The 21,331-nt window shown below is 37.0% G+C and overlaps 1 protein-coding gene across 2 annotated transcripts in view; it reads right to left on the bottom strand.

Annotated features, from left to right (window-relative positions):
• The window catches only part of LOC103031717 (FERM and PDZ domain-containing protein 4), a 99,535-nt gene extending 81,081 nt beyond the window's left edge, over nt 1-18,454 (bottom strand). For both annotated transcript variants that reach the window (XM_022674814.2, XM_022674815.2), the window contains exon 1: nt 18,038-18,454. In XM_022674814.2, coding sequence (XP_022530535.2) covers nt 18,038-18,078 — 41 coding nt within the window. In that variant the 5' untranslated portion in view covers nt 18,079-18,454. The remainder of the gene's footprint in view (nt 1-18,037) is intronic.
• Between the last annotated feature and the right edge of the window lie 2,877 nt (nt 18,455-21,331).

Genomic DNA, 21,331 nt, shown 5'->3' with positions numbered 1-21,331 from the left:
TGGTGGCAGCACAGGCAGATGTATCAGCTTCCCAGGACCAATAAATGTCATTTTAAGTGCGACAGAGAACAAAATGGCCTAACCCAGAGTGTGAGCAGCAGCATTCCCATGATAAATGAAAAGAAGGCTACAATTAACAACTGCATAAAGATAACCTTCTGCAGGATTCCTCTTGCGAGAGTCGACAGCAAAGATAGCCAGTTACAAATCAAGCGGTTTCGGTACAGCGGGAGCACGGAGTGCATGTGGAATGGCTGCTGGAAGGATTTTTTTACTGTGTGAAACAGAGACCCGGAGAAGAGAGCAATCATTCAAACCAAGGAAGCAAGTGTGTTAAAGCCATGACAGCAGAGCCCATAGCATCAGATTTCACAGCTGCAACGTTTGACTCTATTGATTAGCAGGCACTCATGTAACATATATAGTGCCGTACCAGTAATTCTAGCATAAAGCCTGGGGTGAATCATTCAAACTTGCATCTAAAAGCTTCCAGTCTGGAGTGGCCAAACAGGAGGGTTCAATTGGTGACTACAATGTGTCTGAGGTGAGCTACAGCCTTTTTAAAAACATGACCTGCCACGCTTGTTGAGGTACAAGTGTGTACAACCTTTTTAAGGCTAATTTATACTACTCTTTGTCAGGTGTGCAGCAGAGAGACGCAGAGAAAGAGTACACAGAGAAAGAAAACAAAAAAACAATAGCAACCTGACTGTTGTGGAAAACGCACAATACACACTGAAGTGGAACTAGAAACAGGAAACACCTGGGGAGGGTAACGAGAGGGCGGAGTTGGGAGAAATGAGACACGTGGGAACACAAAAGACTATGGCGGAGACAAGAGAGAACAGCACAGGGCTGTGTGCTAAGGAGCAAAAATTTATAATGTATAATGTCTGTTTTAAACATTGTAACATCTGCCGCATTGGAGACCTCTAATGTAGTCACTGAAAGATTGTTGCTCCCAAACGTTTCATAGAAGAACCAGAGAAACCAAAAAATAAGCCTGTTGTCATGGTTTTAATCAGTCAGTGGTGCATCTGTATTTGCTTGTACATATATCTATAGAATCCAAAGCTAAAACACTAGCAACCTGACTGTTGAGGAACACACAAAAGAACAGACAAGGCAACAATGAAACAAAGAGGCTATAAATACACACTGAAGTGGAACTAGAAACAAGAAACACCTGGGGAGGGTAACGAGGGGACGGAGTTGAGAGAAATAAGACACGTGGGAACACAAAAGACAATGGCAGAGACAAGGGAGAACAACACAGGGCTGTGTGTTAGGAAGCAAAAATGTATAAGTCTGTTTTAAACATTGTAACATCCGTCACATTGGACGCCTCTAATGTAGTCACTGAAAGATTGTTGCTCCATAGAAGAAGCAGAGGAACCAAAAAAGTATGTTTTTAAGTATGAAGACCATTTTAAACTATTTATATAAACTATACATGCATTGACAAAAAAAATTAACACACCCAAGATTGCTGCGAAACTCGGCATGCAGTTACGTCCCAGGCTGATGTGTAAATGATTACAGGTTTGGTTTGATTAGACACTGGGTCTTGCTCTTACAGGCTACTTTTGGGTAGTGTACCTCTTTACCCAGGTTACAGACTTTGAGAAGAGGTGAAAAATTGCTAAAAAACTGCTTATACTGTGAACAAAAACCTGGACCACTACAGACTGAAACCATATCATCTTAAGCAGTGAATACAGGTTCTGTTTAGGATCCATCAATGGTCAGGTTCCGGTATGGAAGCTACACTGTAACAGCTACTGGTGTGAAATATATAGGACGCCATAGTTCAGTGATATGTGAAGGACATCCTGCTGCCATATGTGTTGCTTTTTTTCATCAGTATAATGCTCAGCCACACACGGCAAGTATTTCCAAGGATTGTCTTTGCTGGATTACAACACTTCCTTGGCTTGCTTAGTTGCCAAGGATTTGCCAGATTTATTGCCAAACGTGCATTTATGGAACTAGTTGTGATGCCATAGACTTTGGCAGTCTATGGGCCCTTTTGTACACCCTGTGCAAGGCGTGGTCTGGAAGTGAGGTGTATTCAGATACATTTCTGGCAGTTTTCTATCTTGGTGATGGGAAATACAGGTGCTCCACAGACTGATTGAAACCCTGGCAACAGTCAACAGTCAGCCAGCCAATCCTATCTTGTAGAGCACCATGCGCAATTGCATCAACGTTTAATAAACACACAAAGCCAAAGTCAGAGCACACCTGCCTCTTTAAGGGAATGACAACTGGCACACTGATTGGTTTATTTCATATTACGCCCAAAAGACGCCCATGATTAATTAAGAGAATTAGTTAATGCCTTTTGCATGATTCGAGCTGAGCAAGGTGTGCTTTTTGCGCTCTTACAATACCAAAGACACACGACACACCCTAAATACAGCTGCACGATCCGCAATTAAACGGTGAGCCATAGATCACTAAAATCAGGCCCTATGAATGTACAGGATCTACAGGCTCTACTGCGAAACATCTGTGTGTAAATGGCTAGAGACATCACAATAAGTTACTAATAGTTAAATAATTAAATTGTACAGTTTTACCTCAATAAACGCATCATTTCTCTTTAAAATTTTAATCACTTATATATATCATCATTACATTCACATATATAGAGTTTCATTCCATTCCAACAACACATTGATTCTTGACTTGATTCCTCTATGGTATTGCTCCACATAATGATGTATGATAAGTCATAAATCATAAAAAAAATAATGAACATAAGGCTGTGAATGATTGAGTGAGGGGGTTGAATCTTGATATACTGAAAGGATTGGGAGGGAATTCGCTAGGCTTAGCCTTCTCTGCTCCAGAGGCTAAGAAAACATACTGTTATGGACACAGGACCTGTCAAAAACCTATTAGTGTGAGCTGACATTTTGGTCCCTTGGCATCTGCTGAAGGGGGTGGAGAAAATCAGCCGGACTTTTGCAGTGTAACAGCAAATTCCCTGCAGGCAATGGTTTTATACCAAAAGCAGTGAAACATGAAATTACTTGCTTAAATGTGAATGAATCCGATTCCAGGTTATGTTCAGTCAGAGAGAGAGAGAGAGAGAGAGAGAGAGAGAGAGCTCAGTCAAAAACTACGCTTCTTCGTTTCTTTGGTTGAAATGAAGTGAATGAGCTACTGAGGTCTGAGTTTCCCCTTCTGAAGTCTCCATTGCTCCACCAGCCGCTCACGTTCAGTAAAACTGAGCCGGATCCTCTTTCAGAGGCTGTACGTGTGACGTAAGTACGTAAAGACGCGTGACGTGGCCTGAAGAACTCCCGCCAAAAGTGATCCGACACCCCAGTTTTTAGAACGAATATATTAGCCTAAGCAGGGAAGGTCGTTCCAGCACACTGGTACCATTAAACACAATATTTTATCCCTTCACCACTCAGAATTGACTAAGTTTAGAAACTAAATAATATGCACTGCCACTTTAAATATATTCCTCTATATTCTACGTGCAAATGCACATTCTCACCAAAGAGGTCTCCAAATCCGCGAATCCCAGAAATGTGCAGACCTTCACTTTAACAGTGTTTTAATTTGTTTTTATATGTTTTTAGGATGTTCAGCTATTTTAGCTGATTCCAATATCTATAATCTATAATAATATTAGCAATTTAAAGACCTTACAAAGTTTAAGGGAAAATAAATGTGTAAATACATTAATATGCTGTTGTATTGTCATAAAGGCTATGTTCTGGCTACAAGCTTAAATCTAATTATTGCCGTATCTAAATTTGGGAATAACCCATGAAATCAGACTTTTCCAATCAGATCCTTGTTACATTTAGAGGTATTTTAAAATGTGATTTTTTTTTTTTTTTTTGATATGTTACATATAGATCAGACACAGCAGTGCTGCTGGAGTTATTAAACATTTTGTCTACACACTGTTCACTCTATAATGATCCGTTCACATTACAAGCCACATTGCTCAAATTTGATTTTTTGCTCAGATCGGACGGTTCACATTCACAAATGTGTATAATGTGAACAAATCTGTCCCTGAAACGCCTCACATGCGCACACTGATACGTGTATAAACGTCGCCTTCTTTACCAACAACAAAAAAACGTTTGATTTGGCACGTTCACACAGCAATGAAAAAATCTGATCTGAACCACATTCAGCAAAAATTGGATTTGTGTAACTTCCATCTGGTAATGTGAACATAACATTAGACACTTCTGCTGATGGGTTGGCTACTGGGGTTGGTTTAGTTGTTATCTAGTCCTTCCTCAGTGGTCACAGGAAGCTGCCTACAGGACACTTTGCACAGGTCGCTACCCACAGGAAGCTGTTGGCTGGATATTTCTAGTTGGTGGACTATTCTCAGTCTAGCAGAGACACTGAGATGTTTAAAAACTCCAGCAGCACTGCTTTGCCTGATCCACTCATTTGAAGCTGAAAAAATGGATAATGGGTTTTAAAACAAGGAATTGCTTTTAATATTATGCTTAATGGATGTATATCATTCGAAAAAAACAAAAAAACATGACAGGTCCACATCCCAGTAAATTAAGCCCTTGTTGGGAATCATAAAATAGGCTCTAAATATAGACTCTGATGATTTAAACTCTGGATAATAATGAAGAGTCATGGCCACTGTTTTATGCCTTCCAGTCACAACATCTCAATCTCAATACTCCCCAACAAGCCCAGCATGATATAAAACCACTGACTTACTGTACTTTGAAGATAATACTAACTATGTTCTCTATACATAAAAATAAGAAGAATAAAACAGCCGTGGACGTGACTATCTGCCCTAACTGATTCTTTACAGACACATCTTTCTTTACCATGGACGAAAGTACTGTAAACCCCTTTATGGCTGATTGTATTCTTTATAGCAGGACAACCATCCAGAGCTGAAACAGCTGATATATTCATTTTGAAGGATTTACAAGGTCAGCGTGTTTCCCATCTGCCACTGTCCTAATATATCACTCGTACCAGTGAATGCCAATGGCTGTGTGCATTTTATTCAATCAATTATTGTGCTTGATTACGTTCAGGTAAAATCAAGAAGCATCACACCTCACTGAGACCCACTAAAACCATTATTCTTCATATCTGAAAGTATAAAGTACTGTACACACATTTTAGGCACCTAAATACATTATTTAAAAACGTTCATTTCAGCCAATAAAAAATATTTTTGCTTGCAATTACACAAAACATTCACATTACATTTGAACAAATACAATTAAAACAAAACAATTGGCTGAAAATGGCAAAAAAAAATAAATAAATAAAATAATAATGTAATATACCAAATCATATTCTTACCTATGTCAATATTTTCTCTGGGATTTTTTTTCAGTGACGGAAGCAAGTCAACCCTCCACCTCTTGCTCCCTCAGACCACTGCTGTACAATGCTGACAGGGAGTGTGGGAAAGAGCTGGCAGGGAGCTTATTGAAGGCTGGTGTTACATTTACTGTATGTTCAAGTTCAATTTTACACTTGCTATAAAATTTAGCATCACTTACCATGCTCTGTATCAGTTTCCTAACACTACACAAAAAACTGGCTTTACAAATTGTACAGGACTTGTACAGGGCTAGGATAGCTGAGTTTTAATTTTTATAATGTGTTTCTCTCTTTTTTTCCGTTTCTTTCTGTTCCTGTCTTGTGTTCTTGCGTGTTTTCCCTAGTCTGCTTGTTTTTCTTGCAGCACATGGCTCTGTTTTGTTACTCTCTTATCTCTGCCCAAGTCTCATTTGTAACCCAGTCCTGCTTGTTACCTTTCCCAGATGTTTCTTGTCTGTGTATATATAATATACCCCATGTTTTCTTTGTTCTCTGTCATGCTTTGTTTGTTTCCCACCAAGTTACTGGTTTGTTATCTTTGTTGTGTTTGTTGCTTTGACTTCTAGTTGGCTAGTCCTTTGTTGTTTGTTTTATTGTCTTAGTATTTGTCGCTTTTTTTTTTATTTTTTTATATGGCTTCTATTTAAAATCAACTTGCATTTGCATCCTGCTTCCAACTCTGAATCATTACAGTTACATAGTGTTAGCATTTGTTTGTTTAACAAAAGACAGAATGCCTTTTATTTTTGTAAAAATCACGTATGTTGATAAGTTTTTCTTTGTTACATTTCAGTCAACAATTTTAATTTATAAGTCAGTGCATCCCTATAAAAAAATAAAAACAATAGATAGATAGATAGATAGATAGATAGATAGATAGATAGATAGATAGATAGATAGATAGATAGATACTTTAATGTCTTCATTTAAAGAAAAATTAAAACCTTTAAAACCTTAAAAGCTGGGTTCTTGATTTCTCCTAAATGGACCCTAATAGTGTGTGGATTTGTTTAGATTTTACACCATCAAACACTGATTTATCAAACCAGATGTTGATACGATGATCACTATACATACTGTAATACTACACTTCTATAATAAGAGCATTGAGGATGTTTTAATAAACATAGTTACTTAAAATTACTTCTTTTTCTATGAATATTATTTGTATTTATACAAATTAGTTTTTTTCTCAAGATTTCTCATTTAAATTGTCACCGGTGCCTAATATGTACAGCATGGTAATGTATATATCAAGTATTTTAAGAGTTAAAATATACATATTTTTTATTTTATTATAAATTTGAATAAGGGAAACCTTTTTATTTTATTATTTAATGATTAAAGCAACAACAACCAAAAAAACAGAGCACGTATAGGAGAGAAATGCCCTCTATTAAATAAGGTCAGCCTGCTCAGACACAGGGATGTTGTACAGGGCGCTGAGGAGTGACAGCAAGTGCATGAGAATTGACTCTCCTCACAGTGAAGAGGAAACAAAACAGAGATATGGAGCACAGAGGCTCACAGCAGGACACATCTTGTATGCTACTGATATACACGCCTGTCAACTGAGATCAAGCACGGGTGCAGAGGAACCTAGAACCAAACAACAGAATATATAGCAGTCAAAAAACCAACAAAACAAAAAATAGATTATAATTTTCACTTCACTACTTAACTATTTTTAACTTAGTGTTTAAATCCCAGCAAATGAATGACATTGACTGTGTCATTGGCTCTTTACAGAAATGTTAAAGGTGTTTTTTGCTAGTGAACATTGCAGGCTAGCCTAGAAGACGCAATTAGGCTAACCGACTAAGCTAATCTGACTGACAAACTTAGCAGAATGCTAGCTTTTCAAACTATTTCTACAGCACTATTAGCATCCTGGCCACCAGCCTCACCCAGCACCACTATCACGGCATTAGCAATGGGGTTCACTGGCCTCAATCAACTACCGCACCATTAGCATATCTACAGTGCTTTTAGCATCACAAGTATGCCCTAAGCATCACTACCACCCCGCTAGTGTGGTATTAGCATTGTTATCGTTATCAGCATTAGCTTGCACAGCATCACTATCACAGCATAAACATAGCATTGCTAGGCACTGTTAGTCACATTAGTCTGGTAAATCTTTGCATGGTTTTTCTGGTTAAGTTTTTTATATATATAGTACCAGTCACAAGTTTAGACACCTCTTTATTACACCTCAGTCAATGTGTTTTATTTCTTTTTTTTTTCTTATAATTTGTTTAAATTGTAATATTAAAGACTATATCAATGCTGTACACCGAACACATGCAGAATTATTCTACAACAAAAGTGTTAAAAAACAGAATGTCTTCTAAGTAGCACATTTATCTTTGAGGACAGATCTGCACACTCTTGGTATTTTAATCTCATTCAAGCTCCAGTGTTTTTGTTTACTAAATAATTTCACATGTGTTCCTTAATTGTTTTCTTGTTTTTAATATTAATCTACACTGTAGAATATATATTAAATTAGGAGATAAATAAAAACAGTAATTGTGTCTGAATTTTTATTTTTAATATTTCAGTACACCAAATAGTGAGAAATTCTAAAAAAAAAAAAAAAAAAATTCAACATGCAACTGCAATAACAAATTCTCTAATTATCGATAAAAAGAATAAATATGTATTCAGTTGAGGTGAATTTTACACACAAACAGGTACACATCACAGTTTTCATGCATCTTGGCATATTCTCCTCCACCAGTCTTACACACTGCTTTTGGATAACTTTATGCCTTTACTCCTGGTGCAAAAATTCAAGCAGTTCAGCTTGGTTTGATGGCTTGTGATCATCCATCTTCCTCTTGATTATATTCCAGAGGTTTTTAATTTGGGAAAAATCAAAGAAAATCATAATTTTTTCCAGAGCTTTATATACCTTTTTTCCAAATATTTTGATATTCCTATATTTAGCTTAATTTTTTGATCAGTGAAAAGTCATCCAACATAATTTACTACGGCAGGCTTAAACAGCTTCAACAGTAAAAAAAAAAAATCTAATCTAGCTTGCTCTGTGCCAGATACTCAAACCTAGCTCTTCTTTTCACGATTTCTGGTTAATAGATTTCCCAGCGCCATTAATAATCAGCATGGCACGGCAGCCTTGGCCTATGCTCATATTCATGCATGCGATGCTATCTGCTCTGACCTTTCTTTGCTAGCCTCGAGCAGCCTCTAAGCCACAGTGGTTTGGGACCAGTGATACTATCTAGAGCAGAAGAGATCTCTTTAGTCGCCATTATTAACTATACAAAGAGGGACGAGGACGTACGGTGAAAGAGGGCCTAACGCACTCGTTCATCTTTAATTTAGTTTTGTGGACCTTCCAAAGCCCGCGGCCTTGTACCTCGTAGCCTCACCCTGACTTGTTATCTTTCGGTTATTAGTGCGGCATCCGCAGATGGTATACGGTCCAGGACAGATACGTTCGGTGGTGACATTTGATTCCGAAAGCTGCAATCAGTCGGAGAGATTTGAGAGATTGAGAAATTCTCTGGCTCATCATTTCTGCTGGATCCAGCGTTTGACCTTATGCTAGCAGGGCTGGAGCTAAAGCTTGAACCAGATGGCTCTGAGACAAAATGTCTGGCTTAATAAGTCAGCCATATAGAACGCTGCGCAAAGAGTGTGTCCAGTGTTCAGACTTCTGACAAATATCACTACAATGCTTATTGTTCCTCTTCAACCTGAAGTCCAAATTACACTGGTAGTTACCTAAAAAAAAAGTTTATTTTAATTAAATTACAACACCCTCATTTGTTTTCCTTTATTTTTGCCATTGAATCTCTTCATGTGCAGTCAATAACCAGAAATGGTACAAAATCTAGTGCTCAAAATGAACTAAAAACTAGAACTAGAAAAACTGATGAACTAAAAACTGAAAAAAGTCATTTTAGTATAATTCAAAAAGTGTATATTGTAAAATAAGTATATTTAAACAATTCATTGGTTAACAGCGTATAGCAATGGAAATAAACTGAGCTTTGGATTTTAAAAAATGTTGTTACTGCTGTTACTCTCTACTGCACCTTTTACACACTTACACACAACACATTCACGCTTTCATCATAATAACTAGAAAACGACACAGAAACACAGAAAACTATGTAACTATTAACACTATAAGGGCTCTATAGTGCACAGGTCAATTGTGGATTGAGTGATAATGAAAAAAAATTAATAAATAAAATGATTCTCTGGTGAGCTTTTGTTTACATTCCTCCCCTGTCTCTCTGTCACACTCCGCGTGACTTTAATTTCCACCCCTTCTCGTTTTTCCGCCCGTTCTTGGACTCTCTATCTCCTTAGAATGGTGTTTTTTTTTCTTGGCTCTGTCTCAATTCACTAGCTGAGGCAGCAATAGTGTATTGAACCGTGACCCTGATGACACAGGTTCGATCCTGCGTGAGGGGCGGTGTGTTTATTTTATTTATTTTTTCCCTTTCTTTTTTCCCCAAAGCAGGGTTACCTGCTTTGAATTCAGTTGTACCGCAATTGGGTTCAACAACCCTCTGGGCTGGAGAGCTACTAGTCTGTAGCACCCCATCCCATTACACTTCATTTTCCTAAACAGATTTTTTTTTTTTGGCCCAACACTTAATGGCTTGAAAAATATCTGGCCCACAGCCAAACTTAATTATCAACTCCTGATTTGGGGCATGTCTCGATGTATTTGGTATTGTGAGAGTGCAAAAAATACGACTTGTGCCTTGACTATAAAGTCATTAACAGTTTGCAACATTTGGCTCAATAATGCACAAAATAACATGATTTCTCAGCTTGTTGTGGCTACTGCACCCACCCAGATCTCCACAGCAAGGTGGGGGCTTCTCATTGGCTGTTTTTGTTGAAGGGTGGGACTTTATGATTACACCATGCTGAAGGTGCGTCACTATACTCATTGCTATCTAATACTGCCAACAGTCTATTATTATGCCTATTATGCAACTGAGCTTGTGAATATATCTAACCTGATGGTGGTCTGGAAATAATGTGTGTTCAGGTATATTCCTGATGTATTGCTATCTTGGCAATAGAAAACACAGGTGCAGCACTGACTAAAAAAAGGACCTATACAGATGTCAACTGTCAGACGTTCTTTGCTATCTTGACAGTGAATTTTCAACATGATGATGATGATGTTGATAAGATGACGAGTGTACAGCCCCACTTGTTATGCACACATGGACACTGTGCCATTGAAATAGCAATGTGCCAAAGTCAGAGCACGCCTGGCTCTTAAAGGGAATGGCAAGTGACACACTGATTGGTTTATTGCATGTTATGCCCAAATCAAGAGAATTAGTTCATGCCTTTTGTTTGCAAGGCATACTTTTCCTGTCATTATGATAGCAAAGGCCCACTGCGAAGTTGACTGCGAACTCGCCTGAAATCACTGAACTAGGTCTCCAAGTGTCCACTATTAGAATAAGCAAATCCAGTTAGAAAAATTCCTGTACAAAGAGCAGCAGACTCAAAAAGAATACTCTGAGATTTCCTAATCAGCATATAAGAGCTCACAGGGCAAGGTCTCTAAAAGGCAATTAGCTCTTTTCTGCTAAAGTGAAAAACAGAGAGAATTCCAATGAGGAAATATCATATTCAGTAGGCATATTCATATTCTTCTAATGAAGAATGATGGAGAAAATGATGGAGAGAATGATTATTAAAATGCTTAAAACAAAAAGTGAAGTGGTAATAATCTGACTGTTAGAAATTATACATGAATGTAAGCTAAACTGAATGTCACAGATCAAAGATATTACAGGGCAGATTCCCAAACAAGGATTAAGTTTAGGACTTGGACTACACAGCATTCTGAATGGGTATTGTCCATTGAAAGAAAAATATAGTCTATGACCAGGCTTAATCCCTCTCCGGGAAAATGACCCAAAATGTCATAAAACCTACTTTTTTCCCACACATTAGCCAACCACCAATTTTCACACTTTGTTTTTGGTAATACAAAATAAATGCTTTTAAAAACAAAAAGGAAAATTCACATTTTCACAATTTAAAAGGTGTTAAAAGTCATTCTAGATAGACTGATAAACTATACAATTCTAAAGAAACTGTTCAAATAATTGTTCACAATGCTGGTGTTTAGAACCAGACATCCAAAGCCCTTTAATGCTTCTAAGCATGGGTTGCACCCTCATGGATTAATCTTAAACATGTATTTAAATGTATTTAAACAAGGCTTATCTATCACCCCTGCTGCAGAAGATTTTAAACCATAATATTAATCCTGTTTAAGTTTAGATTAAATATAATCCTGTTGGTCCAGGACTGTAAACATCGTTTTAACCCTTAATTTGGGATTATACTGCATTTAAACTGCAATCTGGTGTGGTTTCAATTTCCAAAATGCAAATAAATACTTATTTGAAGATTTGAAGCTTTTGCTGATCTGCTATCTGGTTTTTGATGGTTTAGGCTGTTCTTTGATAGTAAATATTATTATTATTATTATTATTATTATTATTATTAATAATAAGAATAATTAGGTCCTGTAACCAGCAGCTTTACCTTTTCTGAATTAGTTAATGCTAATACTGCTTCAGCCTCTGAAACTCCTTTATAAAGCTGTATTTCAGTAGAGTGGCTTTACTGCTCCTTACAACCTGACTGTTAAAATTCCAGACAAACCAAGTCTCCCTGAAGCTGCGGGAGTCTCCCGCATTTTGGTAGTGGCTCCCTGATGCCCGCGAGTCACATATAATCTCCCGGAATTCAGAACGAGAGAAATCAACTTTTGCAACTTGGGATGTCTGAAATTCATACATAAGACACATCAGATTAAAAGGCACACTGTTGATTTTTGGGAAAGTTAAATGATTTTAGGTGCGCTTCATAGTGCAAAAAAATACGGTACTTAAATTACATGGATTGTTTTGTTCTTTTTGTCAAAAAATGTAGAGAGCAATTAAATCCAACAAACATAAGAGACCACTCTGTTTTCAGAATGAACATGCACCACTTAAAAATGATGAGTTTCTTTGATTTTACCAAATTGAAATCCTCTGGAATATAATCAAGAGGAAGATGGATGGTCACAAGCCATCAAACCAAACTGAACTGCTTGAATTTTTGCACCAGGAGTAAAGGCATAAAAAAATATTCAAAAGCAGTGTGTAAGACTGGTGGAGGAGAACATGATGCCAAGATGCACGAAAACTGTGATTAAAAAAGAGGGTTATTCCACCACATATTGATTTCTGAACATTTAGAACTTGTTTTTTTTTTTGCATTATTTGAGGTCTGAAAGCTCTGCATCTTTTTTTTTATTTCAGCCATTTTTCATTTTCTGCAAATAGATGCTCTAAATGACAATATTTTTATTTAGAATTTAAGACAAATATTGTCTGTAGTTTATAGAATAAAACAACATTGTTTATTTTACTCAAACATAAACTTATATAGTCTCTTAATTTTTTTCCAGAGCTGTATATTAGACATTGTAGGTGTGGTTGTACTGTTCATTAGAATGTGCAATCCCATGCACTATTCCAGCAGGACAATGCTCGTACACATGCACATACTGCTGCAGGGTTAGTTGTGCCAGGACACTGGTACTGTTAATTAGAATATTTAGTCCCCTTACAACTTGGGAATCCTACTACTTTTAATTTCAAACTTATGAACACTCTTAGGGACTGCTGCTTTAAGACAGCTGTTCAGTTTTCCTCCAGTCGTAAAGATGGCAGTGCTGGAAGACAAGATAACTCAGGACTGGATCTGCTTCAGCTGAATTGAAACTGCTGACTCAACAGACCGGATCGCACTCTCCCCCGTAAAAGTCTGAACATCAGGAGAACCACAGCAGCCATTGAGAAATCCATGTGCTCTAAATAACACTTGGGTGAATTAAACTGTTAGCAGTCATCCAGGTCTTTATGCTTTTAAAACCTTTAAAAATCTGATTATTTAAATATTTATAAAGCTTTCAAAGCATTTTATTCCAAAGCCATTGCTTTCTATAAAGAGTTTCCTACAGACCAGCATCTACAGCCGCAACCAGCGTCCACATCCCCCACTCTGTACCCACGCCTGAGCGTTTTCAAATCCCTCCAATCTTTTTCTCTTTTAATATCGAGCCTTATTTCATGTGTTATTGTGAGTTTTTTTCTCTCTCTCTCTTTCCTTTTCTCTTTTCCCTATCATCCCATCCCCCCTTTCCTCCCCTTCCCCCTCTTGTTGATAGACATGCGGAGGCATGCTGCTCTCTCATCCGGCGAGCCAAGCAAGCCATGGGTGCAGCGGTGATCACAGAGCCAAATCCCTTAGGAGGATTATCTGGCCTCAAATCAAGAAAATCGTGCAACTTTAAGGGTTGTGTGGAGCTGTGGGGCTGTCATTCGGCTGAAATGATTTGTTTTATACGTTAGCGTTAGCGCTTGAGCTCCGATGCTATAGCTACAGGGTCCTGTCCGCAGCAAGAAAGCAAGAAAAAGGTCTGTCCCACGTCGTACCACTGCTGACAACTAGCAAACAGAACTCAAACACTTGTTCAACTCTTCAATCTAATGACATTAGAATAATTAGAATATTATATAAAATAAAATAATGAAAAAGTGGTTGATTTTAGTGGTAGTGATAGATAGAAAGGTTGAAGTTTGAGGTGGAGTGTGCTTTCATGATGATGTTTATGTTCATGATGTTTGTGCTTTAATTGTCTTGCCCTAAGTGTGTATTAAAATTTTAATTGATTTGATTTGATGTTTTTCTGGTTTTCTATCTGGTTTTCTATGTCAACATTTTAATTGGGTTATTAAAGATTTGAACTTTATTGAATGGATTCATTAATTAGTTGATTGACTAAAGGATTTGTAACTTTCTTGAATTTTCCGCATTAAAAAAATTTAAAAGTTGTAAAAAAATGTATAGAAATGGTTGCGACAGGTATCTCTACAGTGTGGCAAACCAATATTTACCAGTTTTCTATCAAATAACAAGAGAATTTGTAAATAAAATACCATCTTGTTTTTTGTGCTTTAATTTAATTGCTTTGAGAGGGTATTGTAAATGTAAATAAATGTAAATGACTGATTGATTCAGGGATTGATTTAGTCATTTAAATTAAAATTTTAGGCAACAAAAACAAATTTAAAGTATTGAAATACATTTTTCCAATTATTTTGTTAATGTTTTGGAACTTTTATAACAGACTTCTGATGGGACAGGTACAGTTGTCTTTATTGACTAAATTGAAGGACTGAAATTCCAGGCAAAAGTGCAGAAAAATAAGTAAATAAGTAAATAATTATTTTAATAAATACATTTTTTTAATGTTTTGCAATTATGCTGTAAAGTACAAGTGTGTGACAAGTATGTTCAATAACACTTCCTATGAATCCTGTTTTCATTTAGAATGCATTATATAGCATACATAATACCTGAAATTCCAGGAAAATGTTTTTGTGCCTTTATGTCAGCCACAAAAATGACCTGATGGGGAGCTGATGTAGAACTGATTGTATAGAAGGATGGATTGACTGATTCATATTTGCAACCATTTCTTTTCTATTTCTCTGCTAGAAAAAATCTACAAATATTTGGCCGTCATTTAATGATTTTCTTACATTTGCTATTGAGCACAGTTTTGATAATAAAAAAAAAACATCTACATCATATTGTTGGAGGACACACTTTCTTAAAAATGTACAGCTCTGGAAAAAACAAGAGACCACTTCAGTTTCTGAATAAGTTTCTCTGATTTTGCTATTTATAGGTTTATGTTTGAGTAAAATTAATATTGTTGTTTTGTCATGTAAAGCATTTTTTTGTAGAAAATAAGAAATGGCTGAAATAATAAAAAAGATGCAGAGCTTTCAGACCTCAAATACTGCAAAGAAGAGCATAATTATTCATAATTATAAAATTTTAAAATTTCGTTATTCAATAAGAACTCTGGTTTTTAATCACAGTTTGTATGTATCTTGGCATGTTCTCCTCCACCAGTCTTGCACACTGCTTTTGGATAACTGTCACTCCTGGTGCAAAAATTCAAGCAGTTCAGCTTGGTTTGATGGCTTGTGATCATCCATCTTCCTCTTGATTATATTCCAGAGGTTTTCAGTTTGTTAAACTCTAAGAAACTCATAATTTTTAAGTGGTCTCTTACTTTTTTTCCAAAGCTATATGTTCAACTACTTTAAGTTGCAGTTATTGCTGACACAGATGTGCAAACACACACATACACACACACGGTTTGCGTAGTCCCTGTAGATAAAGGATATTGCTAATAGAATAAGACCCTCTGGAGGAGATAAACATTGGCACATTAACATATTGGCACTATGCCTAATTCGATAACAGTATCTATGAATAAATAATACCCTGTAAAGTACAAGCATGTGGCTTTATATATAAACTTATTTATTATAATGTTTGGGTTCGCAATCCTGTATTCATAATGCATTATTTAGCATACACATTATCTGCTATAAACTTGCATAATAACTCATAAATTACAACACTTCCTATGAATCCTGTTTTCATTTATAATGCATTATAAAGCATGCATACAACTTATAAATATAATGATCATAAGCTTACATAATAAGCTGTTAGCCTTACAATGCCCTTATTATATTCCCTTATTAAGTTTAATGTTCTTATGAACAGATATTAAAAGGCATTATGACACCTCTCTTTTTATAGTGACCGTACCTGCCCTATGTATGTCACTATAAGTGCTTATTATGATTAATTTGGTTGTTATGTGAGCTTATGATGGTCATTATAAGAAATTAAAGGTATTATGTACACCATATAATGTATTATAAATTCAGGTTTTTGTTCTTATTAACAGATATTACAAGACATTACGACACTTCTCTTTATGAAGTCACATACTTTATATACATAGTATACATACGTATATATGTAATACATGCTATACATCACTATTAATATATTCAGAATATGGACATTATCTGTGATTTTGCTTGAAGTATACAACATTATAACACATTATAATACACTATTATAAGCTATTGTAATGAGCTATTATAATAGTAAACATATCTATAATTAATTAATGAGTGTTTAAAGTAATGATAACATGCATTGTTAAGGCAGCTTTATTTAGGTTATTAGTATTCACATAACATCTTATAAGCACAATTTATAATGCATATCACAATTTATAATGCATAATAAACATGTATATAATGTGTTATACACTTTTGTAAATATTTATATCTGTTTTCCATGTTCATAACATTTTACGAATGCATAATAATGTGTTAGAAGTATGTTTATAACATCTAATATTCGGGACATTTTCCTAGAAAGTGTTAGCGCTAATAAAATATAGATCTACAATTAATATTTTAGTCCCACAAAAAAAAGATCTGTAACTTATTTGGAGTGCAAAAAGACATGTTATAATGCATTGTAAGTGATTATAACTAATATTAGATTCTTGCCAACAACAACCACAAGCTGGGACTAGCATGGGAGTAACATGATATAAACTCAGCTAATGATGCATTTTGATCACAATTCATAATGCATTATGTATTATAACATAGCTATAATGTGTATATTTTTTTATATGTATGTATTGTCATGTTTATAATGGCTTATAAATGCATTATAATATGTTATGAATGTGTTTATAGTCTTATAGAGTCCTAGAAAGTCTTATAGTCATGACATTAATAGAAAGAGTTACTGTAATTGTTACTGTAATTGTAATTGTTATACAAGCTTATGACAATCATTATAAGGTAAAAATTAAGAGATCACTTCAGTTTCTGAATCAGTTTCTCTGATTTTGCTCTTTATAGGTATATGTTTGAGTAAAATGAACATTGTTGTTTTATTCTATAAACTACAGACAACATTCCTCCCAAATTCCAAATAGAAATATTGTCATGTAGAGCATTTTCTTTCAGAAAACGAGAAATGGCTGAAATAACAAAAAAGATGCAGAGCTTTCAGACCTCAAATAATGCACAGAAAACAAGTCATATTTATTTTAAGAGTTTTAAGAGTTCAGAAATCAGACAGTTTTCATGAATCTTGGTATGTTCTACTCCACCAGTCTTACACACTGCTTTTGGCTAACTTTATGCCTCTAAAAAACCCTTGGTTTGATGGCTTGTCCTCTTGATTATATTCCAGAGGTTTTCGATTTGGTAAAATCAAAGAAACTCAGCATTTTTCAGTGGTTTAAATTTTTAAGTCATTTAAATTCAGTACAATTGAGTTTTTTTTAAAGTAATTTTTAAACAAATCAGCATCACAAACCAACTCCATGCTTTCCCCTCTTCCACTGTGTGTGGTATGGCTCCCTCATTTTCCCATCATCCCCGTCTGTCAAACTCCCAAGCATCCCCCCCCCCCCCTACCAAAACACGCATGGTCCGCCCATGCCAGCTCTGAACTTTTTTGGCTGGCTTCCGCGAGCTCAGCCTTAGTCATGAATCACTGGTCGTGCTCCCTAATCCCTCGAGAAATCTCAAACATCCTGCTCATCTGACCCCACAGCGGACATGTGCTTAGTAAGCTTAAATCTCCCGTCCATCTCCTGACGCCGGGGCAGAAAAAAAAATTATGCAGGGGAGGGTTGCTTGTTTGGTTGGGGGGATGGAGGGATGGAGGGAAAAAGGGAAGAAGGGAGGGTTACACTCACCTGGACAGTTTAGCCATCTTCGAGAATCCGAACACATCCATACAGCCGTCCAGACACGAAGAAACTTATCTTCAGCCTTCTATAAAACCCTCTTTACGGATCCAGGTGAGGTTCCGACTCCTTATTGCTAGCTCGGTTCCAGATCCACCCTCAAAAGAAAACAATTCAGACTCAACTCTTCATTGTTGCACTTGAGGAGGGATAATCAGCAAGGTCAGCAAAAGGAGCGAACGGTCCAGAAATCAACCAGAAATCAGGGACGGTCCCAGCAGATGTTGCCCAAAACTGGACTTTCCTGCAGCCGGCACGCTAATACCTAGCATCCGTCCTGCGTCCATCGCTGGCAAGCTGTGCGGGGTAGAGGAGCCGGAGTGGAGGGAGCGATAGACGAAGGAGAGATAGAGAGCGAGCGAAAGCGAGAGCCAGAGAGCAAGAGAGAGAGAGAGAGAGAGAGAGAGTCAGTTGGGAGGTGGGGAGGAAGGGGAGGGGAGGGGTCCTGGAGGGGAGTGGAAGGAAAAAAAAGAGGAGAAAAGAAAAGAAGGAAGAAAAGGAGGAGGAGGAGGAGGGTGGAGGGTAGGCGAATTATTGCCAAGAGAAGATGCTGCTGCTGCTGCCGCTACTACGACCTGAGCCCAGATGGATGCTGACTCCGTCCCCTCAATGAGCCTCAGCCCTTCACCCCTGAGTCCCTGGGGGGGCAGGTGGGAGGTGGGCAGTGAGGGAGGGTGGGATGGATGGAGATGAGTGCGGCGAGGGGAAGAGAGAGAGAGAGAAGGGCAGAGAGCTGACTCTGCAGTAGAATACTCAACTGCTGTGCTGCTGGCAGGGGAGCAAGACCCTGTTGGCCACAGGACACACACACACTCACACACATGCCAAAGAGTCTGCATTTGCATTATCAAGTGATGAATGGTTTTAATGTTAAGCCAGTGTTCTTCAATCACATTTTAGTAGCACATTTTAAAGGACTGCATGCTTTACCACTTTAACCCACTGTAACTTTGAAAGTTCCTTTTAATGAGCTGATTAGTTAAATCAGGTACGTTTTGTTAGAAGGAAAGGGCATAAATATGTGTATGCGGGGCAGGAAGGCACCAGGACCATGATTAAAGAACCCTTTCAGAACCCTGTTAACCAAACGACTTCAGTTTGATCTAAGATTGCAATTAAAAACTGAAAGCAGAAACATTTCAGAGTGGAGAAGGGATCCAATATTGTGTTTAATGGTACCAGTGTTCTGCTAAGCCTTATACTGTATATTCATTCTAAAAAAAACTGGAGTATCGGGTTGCTTTTTGCAGGAGTTCTTCAGGCCACGTCACTCGTCTTTACGTACTTATGTCACACGTACAGCTTCTAAAAGAGGATCCGGTTCAGTTTTACTGAACGTGAGCGGCTGGTGGAGCAATGGAGACTTCAGAAGGGGAAACTCAGAGCTCAGTAGCTCATTCACCCATAGTAAAAATTCAAAGTGTGTAGTTGAAGAAGAACATTTTTGACTGAGCTCTCTCTCTCTTTCTCTCTCTCTGATTAAACATAGCCTGGAATCGCATTCCTCCACTCTAAAGGAGACCGCATCACACCCGTCCAGTTTAAAATGATTCTTCCGCAGACTCGATGCAATTACCCATTCTCACCTGAGAGAACCATAAATCCCAAAACTTACGAACATCAGCTTTAAAGCAAAGCTAATTATTCAGACCATCAAATTATTTATGATGCACCAGTCTGGGGATTGTGGATTAATACTGATAATATTTCTAAATGCAAAAAAAGCAAACCTGCTGAAAATATAAAAAACAAAGGCCTGTATAAAAGTTTGGCATCTTTAATGCCATGTACACACAATGTCAAGAGTTGTCAGATTCTGTTAAAAAAATAGTTTATTGGTTGTGGTTTGCACATTGCCCCATTGGTTAGTAACACTGGAGCAAGTTCTTCTGCTCACCAAATAAAAAAAAAAAAAACATACGAGAACTGATACCGTGCCATTCTTACAAAATGGATTATGGATAGGACCTAACGCAACCCTTTTTCCTCAACCCCAAGCTTTTTGTGATCTCAGTGTCTGTAGCTCATTTAAAAAAGGGACATATTCTTCCTCCATTCTTGGCATAGATGACTGAAACAGGAGAAACTACTTAATTTACACACTGTCATGTCTTTATCTTATAATCCACGTTTAAAATAAATTATTATTATTATAGCCAACCCCTGGTCTATGGGCTATACTGTGCAAAACATGTTCAGTCCCTTTTAGAATGAGCCGTTTAAGGGCTCTGTCACTTTTATGCAAATAAACTGTTGCTGGTGCTATGGTGGATCTATGCATGTTGCCATATTATGTCCTCACTAAAAGGGAGCTATTCATTCAGCTCATGGATACATATGATTCCTGACACCAAACAGTTTCAGCTGAATCACAAAAAACAGATAGATGGATGGATGTCATAAACCTATAAGGCCTATATCCACTGAGACATCACTGCCCTAGTTGCAGGTATGACTTCTTTCTTTCTTCTTATTACTCTTTCACGTGAGTGATGGGTTTTTGTTTGGTTTAACACTTCTAGAACTAGATCTTCTCTCTCTTCTACCACCATCTACCAGCCCTTCAGATCAATGTGATATCACTTAGGATGTTTAGTGTTGATATCTTCTTTCCGTCATTGTGAGACGTTCACACACCATGTCCCTCGGGTGTATCAGGGAGTTTAGAGTGTTTGGTTGCCACAGTTCTATCAATATAACAGGCTCTGTGAAATGACCCCACTATACTATATGTCCTGTTCCTGTATCATATTGAGTTAAACTGATGCTCTCCACACAGTAAAGAAGGGGTTCAATCCCCTTGCTAGGCAAGTACACCACTTTGTTCCAAGAGAAGTTATTGGGCAAAATTTTTGGTACCACTTTAAAATAAGACTACCTTTATAAAGGGTTTATAAATGGTTTACAATTAGTTTATTAATGGTTACTAATTAGGTTGTAAATGCTTTAAAAACCATTAATAATCAGCTATAGCACATAGGTAGAAAGGGCAACAATGACCTGTTGTTGCCAAATAGTGAACCCACAGCCATATATATTGTTGCCCTTTTTTATGTATGTGTTATAACTGATTATTAATGATTTTTAAGGCATTTACAACCTAATTAGTAACCATTAATAAACAAATTTTAAACCATTTATAAACCCCTTATAAAGGCAGTCTTATTTTAAAGTGGTACCAAATTATTCAAGTGGAAATATTATAGCTCTTTATACACAAGTTATAACAGGTCTTTACTGTAT

Source organism: Astyanax mexicanus, chromosome 21 (genome assembly GCF_023375975.1).
Source record: "Astyanax mexicanus isolate ESR-SI-001 chromosome 21, AstMex3_surface, whole genome shotgun sequence".
NCBI lineage: Eukaryota > Metazoa > Chordata > Actinopteri > Characiformes > Acestrorhamphidae > Astyanax > Astyanax mexicanus.
The sequence above is the reverse complement of the archived record's forward strand: the minus strand, read 5'-3'. Positions and strand labels throughout refer to the sequence as shown.